This window comes from Osmia lignaria, chromosome 8, assembly GCF_051020975.1.
Source record: "Osmia lignaria lignaria isolate PbOS001 chromosome 8, iyOsmLign1, whole genome shotgun sequence".
Classification (NCBI taxonomy): Eukaryota; Metazoa; Arthropoda; class Insecta; order Hymenoptera; family Megachilidae; genus Osmia; species Osmia lignaria.
Genome location: NC_135039.1, coordinates 11,570,733 through 11,593,853, shown reverse-complemented (window position 1 = coordinate 11,593,853; position 23,121 = coordinate 11,570,733). Strand labels below are relative to the sequence as shown.

The window sequence follows — 23,121 nt, the reverse complement described above, 5'->3', positions numbered from 1 at the left end:
GCGGCAGGGATCACCGCTAAAACTACCTCAACTAACTCCCGGACCACCGTGGCTGCCAAAACTAGATCCGCGCCGAAGAAGATGCCAGTAATCACTTCATCGGTGACGGGGAGAAACTTATTGACGAGCTGGGCCGTGAAACCGACAGCGACAAGGAAGAGCGGGACGCCGTCCAGCCCCGCCGATGGACGACCTCCATCCTCGGGGAGTCCCGCCACCCCGCCGACCGTGGATCTCACCACCCCACCAGCGGGGACCGGCGCCGCTAAGAGGACCAGCGGCGGGCCAGTGTCAATGAGGAGGCCAAGCGGGGGGGTAACTTCCACCTTAACCCTCCCACTAAAAGAGAAGGAAAAGAGCCCGGGGGCAAAGAGAAGGAGCACCCGGGCGACAACGGAGCCTCCTCAACCTGGCCCGCCCCGACGAACCACCACCACCACCACGACCAGGAAGGTGTCACCCGCTGTTACCTATGCAGAGGTCACTAGGGGCACGTCGACCACCACCACAACCATGACGACGAGGAGGATGACACGGGCAACCTCCCTCCCGCCCGTGCCAAAAGAAGGAGACGGGGGCGCATCCACAGCACAAGCGCCCCCCACCAGGCCAGTGGTGGCGACGTGCACCTTTGCAACGGCGGGAACACTGACCCTGACGACGACCTCGGTCTATAGCAAACCGGTGGCAGTCGTAACCGTCGCAACAAGAAGGAGCGGGGGGGGAACCTCGCCGAGGGGGTTCAAGAAGAGGATACAGGAGGATACGGTGCTCCTGGAGTCCGCGCCGACGACCAGGGCGCGGGCTGCCAGGGCAACCACGGAGCCCCCTCGGACCCCCCCCAGGACAAGGAACACGGGAAAGAGGAGCCCGCCAACGGGATGTGCGACGGTGAGCGACATGGCCACCCAGAAGACGCCGGAGGAGCGCCCTGTAACGAGAAGGAGTACCCGGGCGAAGACTCTGTCGCCCGGGTCGACACTAGAGAAGAAGATGAAGGGGGACGGACCTGCCACCCTACCGTCCCCCATTACAGGGCGCACCGGGAGAAGGAACCTTCTCCCTGCTATAGCCGAGGCGTCGCCAGCTATACCAGCGGCGCCGGTGGAGGCACCGAAGAGTGGAGGAGGAGGAGGAAGAAGAAGACAAGTAGGTGAAGAAGAGGAGGACTGGCGGGACGTCACGCCGCGGAACAGGAGGAGAAGGGCTGGGCGGCAACAAGAGGAGGGAGCATTGACGACCCCGTCACCGAAGACGCCGGCGCGGCAGCCACGGCAAGATCAACAAGTGCAACACGAAGAGGATGTGGTCTGGGGGTCACGCGTGGTAAGGACCCCTACGGAGACGGAGCAGAGGCCTCGTAGTAAACCTCTGACTGTCGATAGGGCTACTAGCCCTATCGACTTTAACAACAATATTTCTAGTCAATGTTCTTGTGATCGTCCTAGTTTAAGAATAACCGCCAGCAGCGCGACTAATTGCCCCGGGTCAAACCGGGGCTCTGTTTTCAGATCGAATGAGCAGAACAGGAGGGGCCGAGGGGGCACCATTAACAACACTAACAATAGAAGCTCCCGCGAAACAATTACACAAAGAGTACCCCCCAGAGGTCGGGCCCCACAGTCGCCCGCGACGCACCGGCGGGGGAGGATGACGCCCCCGACTTCACCTGAGCGCCGGGGATCCCGGAGAGGGCGCGACCCGCGTCGGGACACACGGCTCCCTGATGCCGTCTCACACGCCGGCCGACTCGACGAACCGACCCCCGACACCGACCGACCCGAAGGGTTCCGTAGGAGCACGAGGGCAGCGATAGGTGTCGAAAGGGCAGGTCTCACTGAGGAAGCCGAAACGGTGACGACGCTTCAGGCGCTGGAGGACTTCGCTGCGAAAGTGGCGGAGTTCTTCGTTAAGCATCGGGCCGTGGATACCGAACGGGCCGCAAATCTAGCCACCAGTGGGAGGGGTGGCCGGCCACGACCGGCTGCGAGGAGGGAAGGCGAGTCTCACCGTCCGAGGGACAGTTCGACGACGACCGGTACTCCTGCCGACCGCGAGGAATATGTTCGGGAGGCGACGCGCATTCAGCGCTTGTTCCGTGCGAACCGGAAGCGTGCGGTGCGAGAGGTCCTGAAAGGGTCCTCTCCACACTGTGAGGTGTCGAAGGACGCAGTCCAGCGACACTTCGCAGATATGTATGCTCTCCGGGATCGCGCGGAGCCCCTCCCGACTATCCATTACGAGACAGCACAGGGGAGTGACGCTCTGGTGTCGACATGTACGGCCACCGAGGTGAGCCGCCGCCTGGACCGGATGAAGAAATCTTCTCCGGGTCCCGACGGCGTAACCTACGGTGATTTGCGCGATGTCGACCCAGGCGCCACGCTCCTAACGGCGTTATTCAACGCCTGTCTCAGGATGGAGCATATTCCGCGCGTTTGGAAGGAGTCAAACACCGTTCTTATCTATAAGAAGGGTGACCGGGATGACCTGTCCAACTGGAGACCACTCGCGATGGGCGATACTGTGCCGAAACTCTTCGCCGCTGTAATGGCCGACCGCCTCACTCACTGGGCCGTACAAAACCGACGGCTCTCACGAGGCCAGAAGGGCTTCCTGCCGTACGAGGGGTGCCTTGAGCACAACTTCGTGCTGCAGGAATGCATCGCCGACGCCCGGAGGAAGAAGGGGGAACTGGTGGTGGCGTGGCTGGATCTTTCCAATGCTTTTGGATCGATCCCGCACGCCACTATCCTGGAGTCGCTCTCCAACGCCGGGGTGCCGCGGGCGATGACAAATATCGTCGCCAGTATGTATACAGACTGCGCGACGAGGGTCCGTACCGCTGAGGGGTACACTGATAAAATCCCAATAAGATCGGGAGTAAAGCAGGGCTGCCCCCTTAGCCCTATCCTGTTTAATTTAGCGCTAGAGCCGGTCGTCCGCGCAGCCGAAGACTCCACAACAGGCTACAACATCGCGGGAGAAAGGATTGTGGAGCTCGCCTATGCGGACGACATCGCGCTGCTGGCGGAGAGCGAAGAGGAGATGAGGGTTTTGCTTCGAGAAATTGAGAAGATTGCAGCCAACCTGGGTCTCGCCTTTAATGCAAAGAAATGTGCAACCCTACACATAAGAGGCCGGGACGACGTACTGGACACCGTGTACCGTATCCAGGAGGAACCCGTTCCGGCTCTGGAAAAAGGTGAGTCTTACCAACACCTAGGGATCCCAACCGGGGTTCAGCTTGATCAGACGCCCTACACCACGATCCGAGGCGTGTTAGAGGATCTGGGCGCGCTGGACCGTTCACTCCTTGCCCCCTGGCAGAAAGTCGAGGCGCTGGCGACATTTATTGTCCCGCGTCTCGATTTCCTGCTGAGGGGAGCCAATATGCGGCGAACGATCCTGTCGGAGCTTGACAGAGCTATCAAGCGGACGGTTAAGCTATGGCTCCACTTGCCCCAGCGCGCTAGCCCGGAGGTAGTCCACATTCCCCCGTCACTGGGAGGATGTGGACTCCCTCCGATAGCAGACCTCGCTGAGGTCACGGCCGTGGCCCACGCATTCAGGATGCTGAATGCTAAGGACCCGGTCGTGGCTCGTATCGCGAGGTCCACGCTGGAAGCTGCCGCGAGCGAGAAGCTTCGTCGAGCTCCGACTGATCGGGATCTTGCCCAGTACCTGTCGGGCTCTTTGGCCGGGGACTGGTCAAGACCAACGACTGGTCGTTCGTCGTTTTGGTCGAGGGTGCGGTCCGTCGCGCTGAGATCCGGAGCGCGTCTCGGTTTTCGCTGGGAGTGGTGCGATGATCGAGCTGAACTCGCGATTGTGATGGAATCCCGAAACGGACGTCGGGTGGTCGTGCCGCCCCTTGCCAAGGCATACGTCATCACCAGGATGAGGGCTGCAGTGACGGAGCACTATGTGTCCTCGCTTCTTCGGAAGCCGGACCAAGGTAAGGTTTTCCAGGCAACCACCCAACATGCGGCGAGCAATCGCTTCATGAGGGGTGGCGCGTTTATCCGCTTTGCTGATTGGAGGTTTATCCATCGCGCCCGCCTCGACGTGCTCCCGTTAAACGGAGCCCGTCGATGGGGGAGCGATGATAAGCGCTGCAGGCGATGCGGATACACGCTGGAAAGCCTTCCTCATGTGCTCTGCCACTGCGGTCCTCATTCTGCCGCCAGGCAGAGACGGCACGACAACCTCGTCCTGAGGTTGAGTAAGGCGATCCGGCTTCCCGGTGAGATCCGGATCAACAGGCGTGTCCCCGGGGCGACAGGAGAGTCTTCGGCGCTTCGCCCGGACATCGTGGTCACGCACGAAGCGTCGAAGACCATTGTACTGGTCGATGTAGCCGTGCCCTTCGAAAATACGATGCAGGCCATCGTACATGCGCGCATGGGAAAAATTAACAAATATAAAGATCTTGCAGACTCCCTACGAGGGCGCGGCTACAAAGTCTACCTAGATGCTTTCATTGTGGGCGCCCTGGGCGCCTGGGATCCGGGGAACGAGTTCCTCCTGGAACTTTTACGTATATCGCCGCGATACGCATCGTTAATGCGAAAACTTATGATCGCTGAAACTATTGGATGGTCCCGAGACATCTACGTGGAACATGTCTCGGGAATTAGACAGTACACGGTGTCCAGTACTGATACTATAGAGAATTATAACGACCATGGAGCCGTGGAATCGGATGGCGAGGCCCGGTAGCCCTCATCTCCTCGACCTACAGGAGCACCGGAATAGTCGAGCGCAATATATATACTCTGAAATAATCCATTCTCTCTATCTAGTCTGCTTACACATGTTTTATGTGCTTTTGGTGATTTATTTATTGCGTGCTCATTTTAAAACATCTCTGCCTTCCTCTCTTCTCTTTTCCGGTAAAATACTCAACGGTGCTCCTGATATTCATTTATATTCTGCTCGACTATTTACATATATTTTTATACCTACATTTACTTCCATTCTTTTATGTTTATACATCTATTTTAATCTTATTTATCTTATTTTTACATAAAGTATTATTGCTATTCTTGTTGCGCGTTTAGCTGAACGACAAACCAAAAGAAGATTAGTCGCCAGGGCTAGTAGCCCCTTCTTTTTACCAGCCAAATGATATGAAATCTACTCTATTTCCCATTCTATAACTTTCGACGCATGCAGTGTAAAATGTCCCTGCTGCATTAATTATTCCTATATTATATGAAGGGCTAGGCCCATAAATTGCGGAAAATAATGTATTACCTCAGGGACTCGTCCCGGAGGAAACATGTATTGAAAATAAAGCGCCTTTATCTGTTCTTATCAGCTTAATATCTGATACACTCCCCATTGGGGAGTCAGAATATTAATCTCATTTTTGAAAACGGTCGGATTTCGGAGCTTGCTCCGACTCCGACACGGGTCGCACCTGTATTGCATTACCGCAGGACGCGGCCCACACATACTACTATAAACATATTTTCTTTTCTATTTCTTTCTTTTAAATATTCTGACTCCTCTTCTCTTTTTCCTAGTCTTTTTTTGTATTTTTATTTTCTTTTATCCGCGATCGCGTTGGCTTTTCCAACGGCGGTGCGACTCGCTCAGCACAGCGGCGACTGACTGCGCGGTAGGTAAGTGGAGCTTGGGAGTCTGGTGGTGGTTTCTCGTAGTGTAGCGTACTGTAGAGTGGTGCCACCTGGAGCAGGCAAAGCGCTGTCGACTCCAGGCGGACTGTTTCGATACATCGAAACCCTTTCGCGCCGTATCCGATTCCGGTGCGGCTTTGCTCGCGTTTGTTTTGTTTTGTCTCTATGTTTAGCTGTTATCCGTGAGAACGCTGGTCGTTTAAACCGATAACAGCTGTTTGTCCCACCAACCGACTTGCCGAAATCCACTTTTTGCTGTAGTTTTTGTGCTCCCGTATAGGCTAAATATAGACATTTAGACCGTTACGGGTAGACTTTATTCCATTATTCTAGCTATTTAGCTAGAAATTTTTCTATTTGCAGTAGATTAATCATTCTTTTTCCGATAATTATCGAGGTACACGGGTCCCTTTACAACTTGTGTAACTCGATATTAACAGTCTAGTCCCCTGTGTGCGGTAATTTGCAGATTTAATTTGCAAATTATCGCGGAGAGCGACTCGCACGGTCGTCCTCGTTTCGTTCGTTTTGTTTTTATTCTTTTGATCTCAATCTAGTCACTAGATTAAGGTTTTCTTTTATTATTTTGATTTATTTATTTTACTTTTATTTTTATTTATTTTCGTTTATTTATTTCCTTTCTTTTTATTTCCGCGACGTATATACCATAGGTATATATACCCGTTTTTGTTTTTATTTGTTGATTTTATTTTCTTTCTATTTTATTTTCGTTATTTTATTTTATCTATTTATTCTCTTAGTTTTAAGTTTTAATTATTGACTGGGGAGTCCCTACACTTTTTCTTTTTTAATCAACTGACTATTACTCGATTTTATACATTTATTTATTTATTTTACTATTTATTTTATTTTAATATGAGTAATGCGACGAGCCCTCAGCCGAGCTGCACTGCCAGGGGAAATGACGTTGTAATAACATTTCCCTTCCCCGAGACATTCCCCTGCCCCTTCTGCAACGTAGGGGTGCCGTCCAACTGGATCCGGTCGGCCGTGTACCAGCGGCACGAGGACCTGGGGAAGCATTTGCGCATCCACCATCCCAGCGCAAAAAGAAAGTGGGTCTGCGGGGTGTGTTCCTTCACAGACGACAGTGTATACGCACTGAAGAAAGTGAGGAAACACCACGCAGACTCACACAAAAGTAGTGCAGAGCCTCGTGCCGCTGGGGCGCGGCCGCCGGCCAGCACAAGCAGTAGTAGTAGTAGAAATGATAATGACGGCGGCAGTGCAACCCCGGCTGAGGGTGATTCAGCCGAGAAGCGACCCCAATCAGACGCGACACCGGTCGAGATGACGCAGAGGCCCTCTCCGTCCCCGATGGAAGCGGCAGGGACCACCACGGGTGGAGGCGCGCTCACGCGCGCCGCTAAAACTACCCTAACCAACTCCCGGACCACCGTGGCTGCCAAAACCAAGACTGCGCCGAAGAAGAAACCTGTAATTACTTCATCGGTGACGGGGAGAAACCTACTGACGGGCTGGGCTATTAAGAAGACAGCGACAACAACCACTAGGAAGAGCGGGACGCCGTCCAGCCCCGCCGATGGACGACCTCCATCCACGGGGAGTCCCGCCGCCCCGCCGACCGTGGACCTCACCACCCCACCAGCGGGGACCGGCGCCGCAAAGAGGACCAGCGGCGGGCCAGTGTCAATGAGGAGGCCAAGCGGGGGAGTAACTTCCACCTTAACCCCCCCTCTAAAAGAGAAGAAAAAGAGCCCGGGGGCGAACAGAAGAAACACCCGGGCCACCACGGAGCCTCCCCAACCTGGCCCGCCCCAACGAACCGCCATCATCGTCACGAGGAAGGTGACACCCGCCGTCACGTATGCGGAAGTAACGAGGAGCACGTCGTCGACCACAACCACTATGACCACGAGGAGGATGACACGGGCAACCTCCCTCCCGCCCGTGTCAAGAGAAGATGGATCTGGGGGCGCATCGACAGCCCAAGCGCCCCCCACCAGGCCGGTGGTCGCGACGTGCACCTTCGTGACGGCGGGAACACTGACCCTGACGACGACCTCGGTCTATAGCAAACCGGTGGCCGTCATCACCGTCGCAACAAGAAGGAGCGGGGGGGGAACCTCGCCGAGGGGGCTCAAGAAGAGGATTCAAGAGGATACGGTGCTCCTGGAGTCCGCGCCGATGACCAGGGCGCGGGCTGCCAGGGCAACCACGGAGCCACCTCGGACCCCCCCCAGGACAAGGAACGGGGAAAGGAGGAGCCCGCCAATGGGAAGTGCGACGGTGAGCGACATGGCCAACCAGAAGACGCCAGAGGAGCGCCCTGTGATGAGAAGGAGTACCCGGGCGAAGACTATGTCGCCCGGGGTGACACGAGAGAAGGTGAGGGGGGACGGACCTACCACCTTACCGCCCCCCAATACAGGGCGCATCGGGAGAAGAAATCTTCTCCCTGCTATAGCCGAGGCGTCGCCAGCGGTACCAGCGGCGCCGGTGGAGGAAATGAAGAGTGGAGGAGGAGGAGGAAGAAGAAGAGGAACAAGAGGTAATGAAGATGAGGAGGACTGGCGGGACGTCACGCCGCGGATCACGAGGAGAAGGGCTGGGCGGCAGCAAGAGGAGGGAGCTTTGACGACCCCGTCACCGAAGACGCAGGCGCGGCAGCCACGGCAGCAACAACAGCAACGAGAAGAGGAAATGGCCCGGGAGCCACCCGTGGTAAGGTCCCCTACGGGGGCGGAGCAGGGGTCTCGGAGTAGGCCACTGACTGTCGATAGGGCTACTAGCCCTATCGACTTTAATAATAATTCTAGTCATTGTTCTTGTGATCGTCCTAGGTTAAGTATTATCGCCAGCAGCGCGACTAATTGCCCCGGGTCAAACCGGGGCTCTGTTTTCAGATCGAACGGGCTGAGCAGGGGGGGCCGAGGGGGCACCATTAACAGTATTAACAATAGAAGCACCCGCGAAACAACCGCACGAAGAGTACCCCCCAGGGGTCGGGCCCCACAGTCGCCCGCGACGCACCGGCGGGGGAGAGTGACGCCCCCAAATTCACCTGAGCGCCGGGGATCCCGGAGAGGGCGCGACCCGCGTCGGGACACACGGCTCCCTGATGCCGTCTCACACGCCGGCCGACTCGACGAACCGACCCTCGACACCGACCGACCCGAAGGGCTCCGTAGGAGCACGAGGGCAGCGATAGGTGTCGAAAGGGCAGGTCTCGCTGAGGAAGCCGAAACGGTGACGACGCTTCAGGCGCTGGAGGACTTCGCTGCGAAAGTGGCGGAGTTCTTCGTTAAGCATCGGGTCGTGGATACCGAACGGGCCGCAAATCCAGCCACCAGTGGGAGGGGTGGCCGGCCACGACCGGCTGCGAGGAGGGAAGGCGAGTCTCACCGTCCGAGGGACAGTTCGACGACGACCGGTACTCCTGCCAACCGCGAGGAATATGTTCGGGAGGCGACGCGCATTCAGCGCTTGTTCCGTGCGAACCGGAAGCGTGCGGTGCGGGAGGTCCTGAAAGGGTCCTCTCCACACTGTGAGGTGTCGAAGGACGTAGTCCAGCGACACTTCGCAGATATGTATGCTCTCCGGGATCGCGCGGGGCCCCTCCCGACTGTCCATTACGAGACAGCACAGGGGAGTGACGCTCTGGTGTCGACATGTACGGCCACCGAGGTGAGCCGCCGCCTGGACCGGATGAAGAAATCTTCTCCGGGTCCCGACGGCGTGACCTACGGTGATTTGCGCGATGCCGACCCAGGCGCCACGCTCCTAACGGCGTTATTTAACGCCTGTCTCAGGATGGAGCATATTCCGCGCGTTTGGAAGGAGTCAAACACCGTTCTTATTTATAAGAAGGGTGACCGGGATGACTTGTCCAACTGGAGACCACTCGCGATGGGTGATACTGTGCCGAAACTCTTCGCCGCTGTTATGGCCGACCGCCTCACTCACTGGGCCGTACAAAACCGACGGCTCTCACGAGGCCAGAAGGGCTTCCTGCCGTACGAGGGGTGCCTTGAGCACAACTTCGTGCTGCAGGAATGCATCGCCGACGCCCGGAGGAAGAAGGGGGAACTGGTGGTGGCGTGGCTGGATCTTTCCAATGCCTTTGGATCGATCCCGCACGCCACTATCCTGGAGTCGCTCTCCAACGCCGGGGTGCCGCGGGCGATGACAAATATCGTCGCCAGTATGTATACAGACTGCGCGACGAGGGTCCGTACCGTTGAGGGGTACACAGATAGAATTCCAATAAGATCGGGAGTAAAGCAGGGCTGCCCCCTTAGCCCTATCCTGTTTAATCTAGCGCTAGAACCGGTCGTCCGCGCAGCCGAAGACTCCACTACAGGGTACAACATCGCGGGAGAAAGGATTGTGGAGCTCGCCTACGCGGACGACATCGCGCTGCTGGCGGAGAACGAAGAGGAGATGAGGGCTTTGCTTCGAGAAATTGAAAAGATTGCAGCCAACCTGGGTCTCGCCTTTAATGCAAAGAAATGTGCAACCCTACACATAAGAGGCCGGGACGACGTACTGGACACCGTGTACCGTATCCAGGAGGAACCCGTTCCGGCTCTGGAAAAAGGAGAGTCTTACCAACACCTAGGGATCCCAACCGGGGTTCAGCTTGATCAGACGCCCTACACCACGATCCGAGGCGTGTTAGAGGATCTGGGCGCGCTGGACCGTTCACTCCTTGCCCCCTGGCAGAAGGTCGAGGCGCTGGCGACATTTATTGTCCCGCGTCTCGATTTCCTGCTGAGGGGAGCCAATATGCGGCGAACGATCCTGTCGGAGCTTGACAAAGCTATCAAGCGGACGGTTAAGCTATGGCTCCACTTGCCCCAGCGCGCTAGCCCGGAGGTAGTCCACATTCCCCCGTCACTGGGAGGATGTGGACTCCCTCCGATAGCAGACCTCGCTGAGGTCACGGCCGTGGCCCACGCATTCAGGATGCTGAATGCTAAGGACCCGGTCGTGGCTCGTATCGCGAGGTCCACGCTGGAAGCTGCCGCGAGCGAGAAGCTTCGTCGAGCTCCGACTGATCGGGATCTTGCCCAGTACCTGTCGGGCTCTTTGGCAGGGGACTGGTCAAGACCAACGACTGGTCGTTCGTCGTTTTGGTCGAGGGTGCGGTCCGTCGCGCTGAGATCCGGAGCGCGTCTCGGTTTTCGCTGGGAGTGGTGCGATGATCGAGCTGAACTCGCGATTGTGATGGAATCCCGAAACGGACGTCGGGTAGTCGTGCCGCCCCTTGCCAAGGCATACGTCATCACCAGGATGAGGGCTGCAGTGACGGAGCACTATGTGTCCTCGCTTCTTCGGAAGCCGGACCAAGGTAAGGTTTTCCAGGCAACCACCCAACATGCGGCGAGCAATCGCTTCATGAGGGGTGGCGCGTTTATCCGCTTTGCTGATTGGAGGTTTATCCATCGCGCCCGCCTCGGCGTGCTCCCGTTAAACGGAGCCCGTCGATGGGGGAGCGATGATAAGCGCTGCAGGCGATGCGGATACACGCTGGAAAGCCTTCCTCATGTGCTCTGCCACTGCGGTCCTCATTCTGCCGCCAGGCAGAGACGGCACGACAACCTCGTCCTGAGGTTGAGTAAGGCGATCCGGCTTCCCGATGAGATCCGGATCAACAGGCGTGTCCCCGGGGCGACAGGAGAGTCTTCGGCGCTTCGCCCGGACATCGTGGTCACGCACGAAGCGTCGAAGACCATTGTACTGGTCGATGTAGCCGTGCCCTTTGAAAATACGATGCAGGCCATCGTAGATGCGCGCATGGGAAAAATTAATAAATATAAAGATCTTGCAGATTCCCTACGAGGGCGCGGCTACAAAGTTTACCTAGATGCCTTCATTGTGGGCGCCCTGGGCGCCTGGGATCCGGGGAACGAGTTCCTCCTGGAACTACTTAGAATCTCACCGCGATACGCATCCTTGATGCGAAAATTAATGGTTGCCGGAACAATCGCGTGGTCCCGAGACATGTACGTCGAACATGTGTCGGGCATCAGACAGTACACGGTGTCCAGTACTGAAAACAATAGAGACATCGCGACAGAAGACCTGGAAGGCGAGGCCCAGGAGCCCTCATCTCCTCGACTGACAGGAACACCGATATAGTCACGGATTTTCTTCTTCTTTTTCTTTTTCCTCTATATGCTACATTCATTTCTCTATTCATCGCTATTCATTTGCTTATTGTTTCTTTTTTTTTTTTTTTTTTTCTCTTTTCTTTCTCCTGACTTCTCTCTTATTACTTAATGAAATCTCATTGCGGTGTTTCTGTCACTTGTGCTCAAGTCTATGCTTATATGCTGTATATATATTTACATATACATCTATTTTATTTCCTTTTTTTGTTTCTTTTCTGCTATTATGTATTTTCTCTCCTTTTTTTAATCTATATATTTACATGGCTATACTATTATACGAGTATATGCCCATATTTCCGGTACTTGTGTTGAGACCGACTTGAATCAAGCGCGCTAAAAGAAGCTTGACTGCCAGGGCTATTAGCCCCTTCTTTCTGTTACCTAAATGAGTAATAATAACTCTTTCGAATGCGGGACATATGCAGCGGGAATCCCTCCCACTGCATCATTATATTTTTAAATATTTTGTAAAGGGCTAAGCCTAAAACTTTGGCAAAAATGTATCCCCCCAGGAGCAAGCTCCTGGGGAAACATGAACTGTTAATAAAGCGCTTTATCTGTTCTTATCAGCTTAATATCTGATACACTCCCCATTGGGGAGTCAGAATATTAATCTCATTTTTGAAAACGGTCGGATTTCGGAGCTTGCTCCGACTCCGACACGGGTCGCACCTGTATTGCATTACCGCAGGACGCGGCCCACCATAATCTATTAACAAACATACATTATTTATTTTGCAGTGTAACTTAAAATTATTAGTTCTTTTCAAAATTTGAGTAATACGCTCAGCGCACGCTCCTACCCCTATCGCTAAGCGCATAGGGACTAATTGCGGTTAGGAAAGGGGACTATGCACGATACCGGGTTCCTTTACAACTCGTGTAACTCCGATATTAACAAAGTCCCAGTCCCCTGTATGCGCGGTAATTTGTGAATTATCGCATAGAGCGACTCGCACAGTCGTCCCCGTTTCATTCGTTTTTATTTTTATTTCAATTTTGATCTAGTCACTTACAGAGTAGCAAGTTTTCTTTATTAAAAAATAGTTTTATAATTGCTTTCACGTATAGCATAGAAATAAATAAAATGAAATAATATTATAAATGTTATATTTTTAAAGTAAACCAATTGTTGCATTAAATCAATCCACATTCATTATGAGGTTTATGAAATATTAAAATACATATTTCTGTTTAATTATTATTTATTCTTGAACTGCCATCATAAAAAGTATATTAGCCATTTTCCAAATATCATTGGGGTTTATATTTACAAATTCTGATAATTTTGAGGCAATAATTTTTGCTGCTTCATTATCAATGCAGGAAAAAAATGTTGCACAAAGAATTACAGAAGCAGCTAGAAATAATACATTACATTTTAATGTCATACAGTTCCTTTTTTCTTGATGAGTTGTAGCAACATGCCCATAAACCAAATACTGTTGTTGAGAGTACAACATTTCCCACTATAAGAATATTCTTGCTGTATAAATTATATAATAGTATTACTTTATTTTTATGTATGAAAATAATCAAACCTGTAAGTAAACTAAATCCAATAAACTTATAACAAGATTTTGCAAATTTTGAGTATTCTTAAGTCCAATTGCAGCTAAAAGCACATCTACACAATTTAAGGGAGTGCAAAGGGGCATTTTAAATTCAACCATTTTGAATACTTCATACTCTGATGAAAAGATCATACCGCGCGTATATTCGGTTTTCCCATCAATCCATTTCAAAACATTAAGCACCTATGTTACACAAAAGAAATTGATATACCAATACTAATAAATAATAATTATATAAAAATGATACAATATATATATGTACTTGTGATATCCCTAAATTATTTGAATGTGAATCCAGTTTACTTGCTAATTGTAAACACGACATAAGATACAATTTTGCCTGGCTAGATATTTTTTTACAAACTTCTGACCAATGGTCCTCTGTCTGGTTGGTAGTTTTGTATAATTTCCAAAAATAATTACACATAAATTTATCATATAAATGAATGGCAACATATTTAGTTTCTGGTCCTAGCTCAAGATATTCTGTTATTTTTAAAATTGCACTGACAACTGGGACTGGTATAGCTGAAATTAATATTTGATATATACACGTGATTAGTATTATCATTTATTCACTGAACATAATAAATAAATTTATATACATCATTTACCTATAAATGGCATATAATATTCATCTTTGACATTAATACAATTTTCTTGTTCTTTAATTCTTGTCTGAAGATCTTCTAACCAACCATCAAGTAAGGGTTCTGTAAAAAGTAAACATTAATTTTACAGTTTGACAATTCTATTATTTTATTTATTACAAAACTCTCGTAAGTTCTTAATACAAAGTTTTAATAATTACCAATGTAAGCAGTATCAAAATCCATTTTAAATTAATTGTTTCTTAACTATAATTATTACTAGGCAAGTAGCATGTAATCGTTTCGCATAGGTAATGTCACGTGATACATTCGGCGCTCATGAAAACAAATACCTAGTATAATAAAAATAAACACATTTTTTTTTCAACTGGGTAACCTGTGTTCCCCATTCAACATTACCATGTAATGTAACGTGGATGAAGTATATTAAATTAAACGCATTGTATGTATATCTGTAGAAATCATGAATTACCAAACAAAATTTATTTTACGTTTTTATACATATTTAAACATATATGTATATGCTTATATATACAGTTTATCATTATAAATATTACAAACCAATAAATTTTATTCTACATTCATACTCTGCTCCTCGTGTGACGATTCCGTTAACAATAATGGTTCGTATGTCCATTTAGGAAACACACGTTTGTATAAATTCATTAGGATTGTGTCTTGTGACTTCAGCTGCCCATTGAATACACATTTCATGTGGCCATGTGTACCTACACATAGAAATAATAATAATAATAATAATAATAATAACAATAATAATGAAATAATAAATAAAAATAATAATTTTTGGATTCAAATGCAGAAAATTCGACACTGTCGTTTACCTAATGGCTCTTTTATGTGCCCTCTGCGTCCATATTTGGTTCGCAATTCGACTGGCTTGAACCAATTTATGTCCTCTCGGTGGAAGAACATGAATCTTATAACCGCTGATCGCTTATGAACTTTGTACGGGTGGCCACTGAGGACCACTCTTTTTACAACTATCCTATCTGGATTTGCAGATAACACACTGCCAGTTGCGACTAGTGCCTGTAACAATATTAGTTTAATATGCATTAACGTTGAAATTAGATTACTGCAACCGTCGTTTCCTTACCAAAGATCCATTTAATTTCTCAACATAACACAAAACTGGACAGGGAGGGAATGTAATTGGCGCAAACATACTTGCTACAATCGTGCTCTCCGGTTGAAAGTACCGTTCATACTGAAACAACGTCGGTTTTTAGTAACAAAATATTAGAAATTTTGAAAAATTAAACACGTACCTTGTGTTTATTTCCATTTGTATGCTGACTAAATATCGGACGACTGGCGAATCTTCTGAATCCACATTGAAATATCAATCGTTCCTTGGATTTTATTGGTATCGAAATAGTATTAGTATGTTTAAGTACCACGTTTAAGACGGACATTTTATGTTCGTTCGGTAGTAAACCGAATACCACTAACGGGCGGTTCTCCAATGTGAAAAATGCAGTGAAGAGGGTTCTTCTAACATTTTTTATGTGAATCGTGATGTACCAGCCAGGCTGTAATACATTTCAATAGTACGTTAAATAAATGCTTGGTAAGATTAACCCTTTGAGCGCTGAATTGTGCGACGTTAAGCGTGTGCTGTGGGCTGCCCACTTTTTACAACGCGCATGCTGGACTGGGTTGTGTGAGAACCCATATGCCATATATTTTATCTTATATATATATATATATATGTGTGTGTTCATAGCCCAAATTGAATGGTTGTGTGAGAATCCATACATGCATTCATAAATGGCACCATAGAACGATTTTGCAGAACGCATATATGTGTTCATAGCGCTCAAAGGGTTGATTATTAGATGAACATACCATAGCTCCTTCTATTTCTTCACACTCTTTAAATATACGCTTCCGTGTTCGATCGAAATTTTCAAACTGAAATATTCGAGCATAATCACTAGGCAGATTTTCTTTTGGATCCCAGGGACTCGTCCTGAACGACTCTAATCCTCGATATTTTTGGAACCTCTGTTTTGCCAAAATATCTTGGGGTGTATCAACCTCATCAGGGAACTGTGCATCTAATTTAGCTTCTATATTTAGAAGGCAAATAAAGTCACATCATTAATTGAAGGGTATTAATTAAAAAAGAAAAATCCTGTGTTATGCCAAGCAAACACACCTTTCAATTTTTCTATTGCTTCCTTTTCCTCTACCATATCAATATTTTGGTCGTATCGCTGTTCATCAGGAGCTTCTGATATCGTAATTGTATCATACTCCTCCTCGTCTTCTTCTGTCCCTGCATCACTGTCTGGTTCAGATTTTATATCGACAGACATTTTATCTTCTGATTCTTCATCCGAGTACTCGCTCAATTCCTCTGTAAAATTATAGAAATATTTTAAGGATATTCAAATCCACTTTTTTAACACAAAGTACCTCCATCCTCGTCAGGGATCCAAGCTGCTTGATATTCAGATGTGCCTTTTGGAACTCTTTTCACGATTTTCTTCTTCTGTGCAGCTCCAGCCTGAGCTAATTCTTCTTCTGTGGGCCAAGTTTGTTCAGCATCCATAGGGTCAGGTACGTTTTCACTTTCAAGAGATTCCTAGGGAAATTAATTAGCCATTAGGATTAAATGATTTTTTTGTTTGATTTTTGTTTCTATAATTACTTGTTTCTTTGGATCAGCACGTTCGAGAACCCTAACAGATGGTTCCTCGTCCATTTTATTGCAATGTTTTCTTGCTTTCTTTTCGATGGGGTATGGGTCCTCGGGAGCATCGATTTGAGACATTTGAAAATCCCCAAATCCAGGTATATGTATTATACTGTTAACTGATAACGGTACATTTCTTAAGTATCCTGAGACTGTGAGAGTTCCAAGGTCTGTTGAGTCCTAAGTAAAATTATAATTGATTAAGAGTTCATATTTTTATTATTATGAATAGCAATTATGTGGATACCTACTTCATTACACTTGAACTTTATTTCTTCTGCCAATAAATGTGCTCTCTTACTCCTGTACGATACGGTCCTTTGTTTCTGAGAACCGACTTTTCTTAATACGTTTAAAGCATCGGTAGAAGTGTCCAAAGGACAAATTTTTTCTTCTGGAAGCCATTTGGATATTTCAGATTGCATGTTGTTTTTAAAATCTTGACGTTTCTACAAGAAAATTGATAATTTATGATAATGAAAATCATGTTTGCTAATTACATAGAAACTGGTTTTACCTTTATATGAAGGCTTTCGATGTTTGTAAGTGCTACTGCAGGAGTAGTCAACCCTTGAGCAACGCAAGGCAAAATAATTTCTCTGCCCCAATTATCAAGAACCTCGTTTCTTGGGCTTTTATCATCCTGATTTATAGCAGAAGCAACAAAAAGAATAGTCGTAGATATTTTTGCTGCATCCAAGGTAGCGAACACATTGCCAACTGGTGGTACAATAACAGAAAATCTCTGTTTAAATCTAGGTATGCTGTTAAAAGAAGGAGTTAATAATTAGTCATTTACATTTTTGTTAACATTACTCATGAACTGGACGTTATACCTTAAATGTGTTATACCGCAAGGACTGTTTGTTACAACTGCAGTCTCGTCTGCTTTTGTTAATACTGATAATATACTCTGAGTATCTAAGTCTTCTTGCAATGGGATAATGCATACAAGAATAGGTGCTGACTGGGATCCACCTAAATCCCTTTTCTGTTGCAATACCTCTTCTCTCTTCTTTTGTCTAATTTGGGAGGACTGATGTCTTCGTGCATCTTTACCAAGATTCTTACGAATGCGTTTCGACACAACTTTTACTCCAGGTTTTCCTACACATTAATGTGTACTTAGAAATCTTATAAAGCAATGAAAATAATAACATGTACTATAAAACTAGATTCCCAGACTCATCCATCAAAATAGGTACAGTGTCAATCATAGTGTCAGTTCATCTAGTGAAAAAGCAGTCCAAGTTTAAAATAATTAACATAATCATCCGACCAAAGCTTTAGAATATTTATTTCAATAATTTATTTGAAATTACAAAATACACCAGACGAACTGACACTATGATTGATACTTTTCTACCAGCTCTCCCGGACCATGTGGAGTTACCTACACCCAAAAGCCACACGTGATGCGCCCACTCTCCCTACATTGAGAGACATATTTCTCGTCAAACCTAGAGGCCCCTCGGGGCCTCCAAACGTAAAGCGCGCAATCCGAGGCTTAAGAAAATACTTTTTCATCGGTAAAGATTGTGCAATCCCATTCAGCCTGTGATGCAGATACATGCTGCAATGCAAATCCAACGCGGTCCTCGTCATGTCTTTGCAGCAACTGCACCTGCCCCCAGCGGGAGTGGTGACCGGCCTCTCGCATACGTCTATAGATAATGTACTTTGACCCTCCTATATTCAAATCTGCGGTGATGTTCACCACGGTCTGAAAGGGATGCTCTTCAATCTTACCGACTATCAGCTTATCTTCTTCCTCGGTCGTGTGTCGCTTACCTCTGTTTAGTTGACGCAAGTCCACCAGTCCTTCGGTACCATAAACGGAATACCTTACTACATATCTTTGAACGGTACGGACTGAACACTGTGCTATTCTTGCAATTTCCACATTGCTGTTTCCAGCTTTGTGGAGTGCAATAATAGCACCTTTTTGAAGTAAACGTTCGTCCTTTGCGGACAACATTTTAATGGCTTTGGATCGAAGTTGTCGCAGTGAAGTTGGCTACAATTCACTAGCACATTCACGCCATGTCGGTGAGCCAACGGGCGAGGTGCACGCGGGGGGAGGCCTGTCTATTTTTTAACATAGGCAGCCCCTCCTCCGCGTGCACCTCGCCAATAGGCTCACAGATGCGGCGTGAATGTGTTAGTGAATGTGTAGCCAACTTCACTGCGACAACTTCGGTGCAATTCGCATGCCAACGCGTTTCATTGCAGTGCAGAGCAATAAGAAACAGTCATTTGTTTCCATGGTTGACACCACTATTGATGTCAAATGAAAACAATTGCAGAAATCAATTAATAAATTTATATTTTTGAACTGTGTTATGTTATTTATGGCTGTAATACAACATATGTCATATGCTGTAACAATCTATATTTTTATATAGACATTGAAACGGTGTTTGGACCGATTTCTAGGAACCACTTAATACTTTTTTGCCCATTTTTGTTCTAAGTATGTTTTGGAAAAAAGCATACTTTCCTTAAAATACCTCTTCGGGGCTACGAAAAATTTAAAATAGGAACATCTATACTTAACCCATTAACTGCCAAATTTTTTTTTGAAATTTTTGGCCGGATAAGTTATATATATGCATATTTTTGGCGCCAAGTGGTGTACGTAAAATTCAAAAATCCCCAAATGGGATCGTGGCAGCTAATGGATTAATAATTACTCTCTTTGAAACTTAAAAGAACTCGACCTTTTTCAAGACCAAAAGCGAAACAACATATCCCTTCAAAATTATATATTTATAATAGTACCCTATAGTAAATGTCCACAATAGAAGAAATGTAAGAATAGCACATATGGATTTTTGGAACTAAGGAGTAGGGAGGGGAAGGAATTAGTATTTGTATACATTTCATAATTCTATTAAAAACCAACATATGTTTTTAAATAAATTATTTAAGTTTTTCTAGCAATAAAATCGTAAATGAGTCAAATTGAATCGCTCCGGCAATCTAGTGATAAATAACCTTACCTTTAACCTCGCTACTTATAGAACCTTTACTTCGGTGTCTACCAGTTTTATGCGCTTTATTTGTTTGTTTCAATGAACCAGGACGATGCACTTCTTGTTTAGTTATCCCCATTTTCTTTTAAGATTTGTATATTCTATCCAGAAGATGACATTATAAATTAACAAACATCTTTTACAAAGCACGTGTATCGTTAAAAAATTCCTTCAACCTTTATAGGGACATTTATAATTTTCTTTCAAACCCCTTTCCTGAAAGTTGGTAGCATTGAATGAAAAATATATACACACATGTTCAAACTACTGTAAATAGAATGAATTGGTTATAATTCACGTGTTCGTTTTGAAAAATTTAGGTATAATAAGAAATGTATAAACTAATTAGTTAATTAAAATATATAAAGAATTACAAATTTGTTTGTTTTATTTAAGTAGTTTTGTACTAATTGCTGAATAAAATACCAAAATGGGGCGAAAAGCGAAGTTTGATGAAACAGTTGTTCCAAAAGGTCCTGGAAGAAAGGCAAAGAAACAGGGAGACCCAACATTTCCAAAAGGAGTATTAGGTAATGAAAATTGCAGCTCTATTTATTTATAATCTGTTTATTTTATATTGAAATGTAAGCTACATAATTCTTTGTTACAGTAAAAGAAGAAAAAATCTTGAGCCATAGGCAAAAGCAACGTGCAAGAAAACGATTGTCGAAGAAGCAAAACCTAAAAGAGTTACAGAAGAAACAGAAAAATGCAAAAGACATTGTAAAGAAAAATGTAAGCTCTTTCATTCATCAGTTGAATATTATGTATTGACATTATTAACAGATATTTTTGCATTAAACTAGAACCTCAAGGACAGTTCTAAACAGTTGAAAAAGAAGAAGAAACCTCCTAATGTGGTATCATTTGCGAATGACAATGAAAGCGATGAAAATGAACAAATGCAATTGGACAATGATAGTAATGTATCTGATGAAGAAACAATGGAAAACAAAAAGAAGTCAAAAAGTACGAAGATGAAGTTGATGGACAGCGATGTAGAGGATGAAAGTGATGCTGCGGATGAAAGTGATGCAGCTGAAGATAATAAAGAATATAACAGTAGTGATGAATCTGATGAAAATGAGGAAATGGATCAAGATGAAGAAGAAGCAGAAGAAGACGACGATGATTTACTTCCTATAGAGAAAGCAAATAAGAAACTAAAAAAGAAACAACAAAAGGAACAGTAAGGAAGATTTACTATTAGGTTAAACTTAATAATCCTAATTCTAATTTATTTTTTTTTTTAGAAAATTAGCTGAAGAAGAAATGACTGATATGATGTCGCAACAGTTTATATTTAATTTTCCCACTGAAGAAGAACTCGAAAATGTTACCAGTCTTAAAGATGTGCAACAACGTATAAAAGATGTTGTTATGATACTATCTGATTTTAAGAGATTGCGTGATGTTAATCGGTACGTCTGAATTTGGGATATTTTTTTATAAAGAAGTTTCATAAAAATGATATTTTACCTTTGCTTTAGGTCTCGTTCGGAATACATGGACCTGTTGAGAAAAGATTTATGTACATATTATAGCTATAATAATTTCTTAATGGAGAAGTTGATGCAAATATTTCCCCTAGACGAATTGTTAGAATTTTTGGAAGCGAGCGAGGTTCAAAGACCTATGACGCTACGAACGAATACATTAAGAACACGCCGTCGGGATTTAGCTGAAGTATATATTCCAGAAAATACGAAATAAATATATTATATTTCACATTTATATCATCGAATGTTATTTTAGGCTCTAATCAACAGAGGGGTCAATTTAGATCCTATAGGGAAATGGACAAAAATTGGATTAGTGGTATACTCTTCGCAAGTTCCAATGGGTGCAACACCAGAGTATCTAGCCGGACATTACATTCTACAAGGAGCATCTAGTTTCCTACCCGTAATGGCTTTAGAACCCAAGGAGAACGAAAGGATTCTCGACATGTGCGCTGCACCCGGCGGAAAATCGTCGCACATAGCAGCGCTTATGAAAAACACGGGTGTACTGTTTTCAAATGATGTGAACGTAGAAAGAATAAAGGCCGTTGTCGGTAATTTCCACCGACTCGGCATTGTGAATTCTGTAGTTTCCACTCATGATGGACGAAAATTACCATCGGTACGTATTATATACAGTGGGTCCAAAAAATATTTGTACACCATTTAAAACAGAGTACCTCATTTGAAATCGGACCAAATGACTTGGGGTTTCTCGAGAAGCTATACAAATTAATTTACTAAGATATATGCTTTTGTCGTTTTAAAAAATTACAATTTGTCGAAATCGGGAAAAAATAAGGCAATTTTGAAAGGCAATTTTTTAATTTTTTTATGTAAGCCTGTAATGAAAATTTAAAATGTCTTTCGTAGATTCAAATAAGTTATGTGTATGCTGAAAATTTCATCGAAATCGGTCAATGCCCTTAGAAGTTACTAGAAGTTACTAGAACGTGACTAGTCTCGATTTAAATTTACAAATGTCATATTTTAAATTTTCATTGCAAACTCAGATAAAAAAATTAAAAAATTGCCTTTCAAAATTGCCTTATTTTTTCCCGATTTCGACAAATTGTAATTTTTTAAAACGACAAAAGCACATATCTTAGTAAATTAATTTGTATAGCTTCTCAAGAAACCTCAAGTCATTTGGTCCAATTTTAAACAAGGTACTCTGTTTTAAATGGTGTACAAATACTTTTTGGACCCACTGTACATAAATGTTTCATGTATAAGTATATTAATGAAATTATGCTGTTTTCAGATTATTAAAGGCTTTGATAGGGTTTTATTAGACGCACCGTGTACTGGTACTGGAGTTGTATCAAAAGATCCTAGCGTTAAAACAAATAAAGACGAAGTGGACATACAACGTTGTTGCACATTACAAAGAGAATTACTTTTAGCAGCTATAGACTGCGCTAATGCGCGTTCGGAATCTGGTGGAATTATCGTTTATTCTACGTGTTCGATTCTCCCGGAAGAAAACGAATGGGTTATCGATTACGCTCTTAGGAAACGTGACGTTAAATTAATACCCACTGGTTTAGAATTTGGTACCGAGGGTTTCACAAGTTACAGGCAATACAGATTTCATCCTTCGTTAAAATTAACCAAACGATTTTATCCGCATGTACATAATATGGATGGATTTTTTGTAGCAAAATTAAAGAAATTTTCTAATATTATTCAGAAAAAGAAAGTTACAGAAGAAGAATCAGCAGTTGATTAAAATTATTAATATTTTTATAATGATCATTATAGTATTTAAAAAAACGTGGTTTAAACAATTTTAAATATATTAAAAATATGTAATGCATATGTACAGAATTTGTATTTTACATTAAATTTTATATATAAATTATATAACATTT

At 45.6% G+C, this 23,121-nt stretch overlaps 3 protein-coding genes and 2 pseudogenes across 6 annotated transcripts; 3 read left to right on the top strand and 2 right to left on the bottom strand.

Moving 5' to 3' along the window:
• The first annotated feature begins 5,284 nt into the window (after window positions 1-5,284).
• On the top strand, window positions 5,285-5,461 carry LOC143305624 (U2 spliceosomal RNA; annotated as a pseudogene).
• A 6,877-nt stretch (window positions 5,462-12,338) lies between these two features.
• On the top strand, window positions 12,339-12,511 carry LOC117608996 (U2 spliceosomal RNA; annotated as a pseudogene).
• Window positions 12,512-13,008: 497 nt separating this feature from the next.
• On the bottom strand, window positions 13,009-14,320 carry LOC117608809 (cyclin N-terminal domain-containing protein 1). The gene is made up of 5 exons (XM_034334438.2): window positions 14,189-14,320; window positions 13,992-14,090; window positions 13,640-13,905; window positions 13,345-13,560; window positions 13,009-13,272 (listed from the first exon to the last, which is right to left on the bottom strand). The coding sequence occupies exons 1-5, from the start codon at window positions 14,211-14,213 to the stop codon at window positions 13,009-13,011; spliced, it is 870 nt and encodes a 289-aa protein (XP_034190329.1). The 5' UTR covers window positions 14,214-14,320.
• Tsr1 (Tsr1 ribosome assembly factor) lies at window positions 14,252-19,926 on the bottom strand. Of its 3 annotated transcripts, XM_034334421.2 has the most exons (13): window positions 18,502-18,748; window positions 17,547-17,817; window positions 17,228-17,474; window positions 16,962-17,159; window positions 16,666-16,890; window positions 16,431-16,599; window positions 16,171-16,371; window positions 15,858-16,081; window positions 15,278-15,541; window positions 15,106-15,216; window positions 14,831-15,038; window positions 14,550-14,716; window positions 14,252-14,440 (listed from the first exon to the last, which is right to left on the bottom strand). In XM_034334421.2, the coding sequence occupies exons 1-12, from the start codon at window positions 18,686-18,688 to the stop codon at window positions 14,559-14,561; spliced, it is 2,463 nt and encodes an 820-aa protein (XP_034190312.2). In that variant the 5' UTR covers window positions 18,689-18,748; the 3' UTR covers window positions 14,252-14,440; window positions 14,550-14,558. The 3 variants fall into 3 exon arrangements, with proteins under 3 accessions (XP_034190312.2, XP_034190313.2, XP_034190311.2); XM_034334422.2 differs by lacking the exon at window positions 18,502-18,748 and adding an exon at window positions 19,713-19,926 and having other exon boundaries at window positions 14,406-14,716; XM_034334420.2 differs by having other exon boundaries at window positions 14,406-14,716.
• A 19-nt stretch (window positions 19,927-19,945) lies between these two features.
• On the top strand, window positions 19,946-23,119 carry LOC117608802 (28S rRNA (cytosine(4447)-C(5))-methyltransferase). 2 transcript variants are annotated; one of them, XM_034334423.2, is made up of 8 exons: window positions 19,946-20,065; window positions 20,145-20,275; window positions 20,356-20,480; window positions 20,552-20,934; window positions 20,999-21,166; window positions 21,236-21,431; window positions 21,501-21,869; window positions 22,512-23,119. In XM_034334423.2, exons 2-8 carry the CDS (start codon window positions 20,176-20,178, stop codon window positions 22,977-22,979), a joined length of 1,809 nt encoding a protein of 602 aa, XP_034190314.2. In that variant the 5' UTR covers window positions 19,946-20,065; window positions 20,145-20,175; the 3' UTR covers window positions 22,980-23,119. The 2 variants fall into 2 exon arrangements, with proteins under 2 accessions (XP_034190314.2, XP_034190315.2); XM_034334424.2 differs by having other exon boundaries at window positions 19,975-20,065; window positions 20,142-20,275.
• The last annotated feature ends 2 nt before the right edge of the window (window positions 23,120-23,121 follow it).

Excerpts from the sequence above, each read along its gene's own strand:
- LOC117608809 (XM_034334438.2), bottom strand. The coding sequence starts at position 14,213 with ATGGATTTTGATACTGCTTACATTG. Across the intron at positions 14,091-14,188 it reads TTTTGATACTGCTTACATTG|AACCCTTACTTGATGGTTGG; the intron begins GTAATTATTAAA and ends TACTTTTTACAG. Across the intron at positions 13,273-13,344 it reads TGGATTTAGTTTACTTACAG|TGGGAAATGTTGTACTCTCA; the intron begins GTTTGATTATTT and ends ATATTCTTATAG.
- Tsr1 (XM_034334421.2), bottom strand. The coding sequence starts at position 18,688 with ATGTTGTCCGCAAAGGACGAACGTTTACTTCAAAAAGGTGCTATTATT. Across the intron at positions 15,542-15,857 it reads AAGAAATAGAAGGAGCTATG|CCTGGCTGGTACATCACGAT; the intron begins GTATGTTCATCT and ends AATGTATTACAG. Across the intron at positions 15,217-15,277 it reads CAAATGGAAATAAACACAAG|TATGAACGGTACTTTCAACC; the intron begins GTACGTGTTTAA and ends ACGTTGTTTCAG.
- LOC117608802 (XM_034334423.2), top strand. The coding sequence starts at position 20,176 with ATGGGGCGAAAAGCGAAGTTTGATGAAACAGTTGTTCCAAAAGGTCCT. Across the intron at positions 20,935-20,998 it reads AAGAAACAACAAAAGGAACA|AAAATTAGCTGAAGAAGAAA; the intron begins GTAAGGAAGATT and ends TTTTTTTTTTAG. Across the intron at positions 21,870-22,511 it reads ATGGACGAAAATTACCATCG|ATTATTAAAGGCTTTGATAG; the intron begins GTACGTATTATA and ends TGCTGTTTTCAG.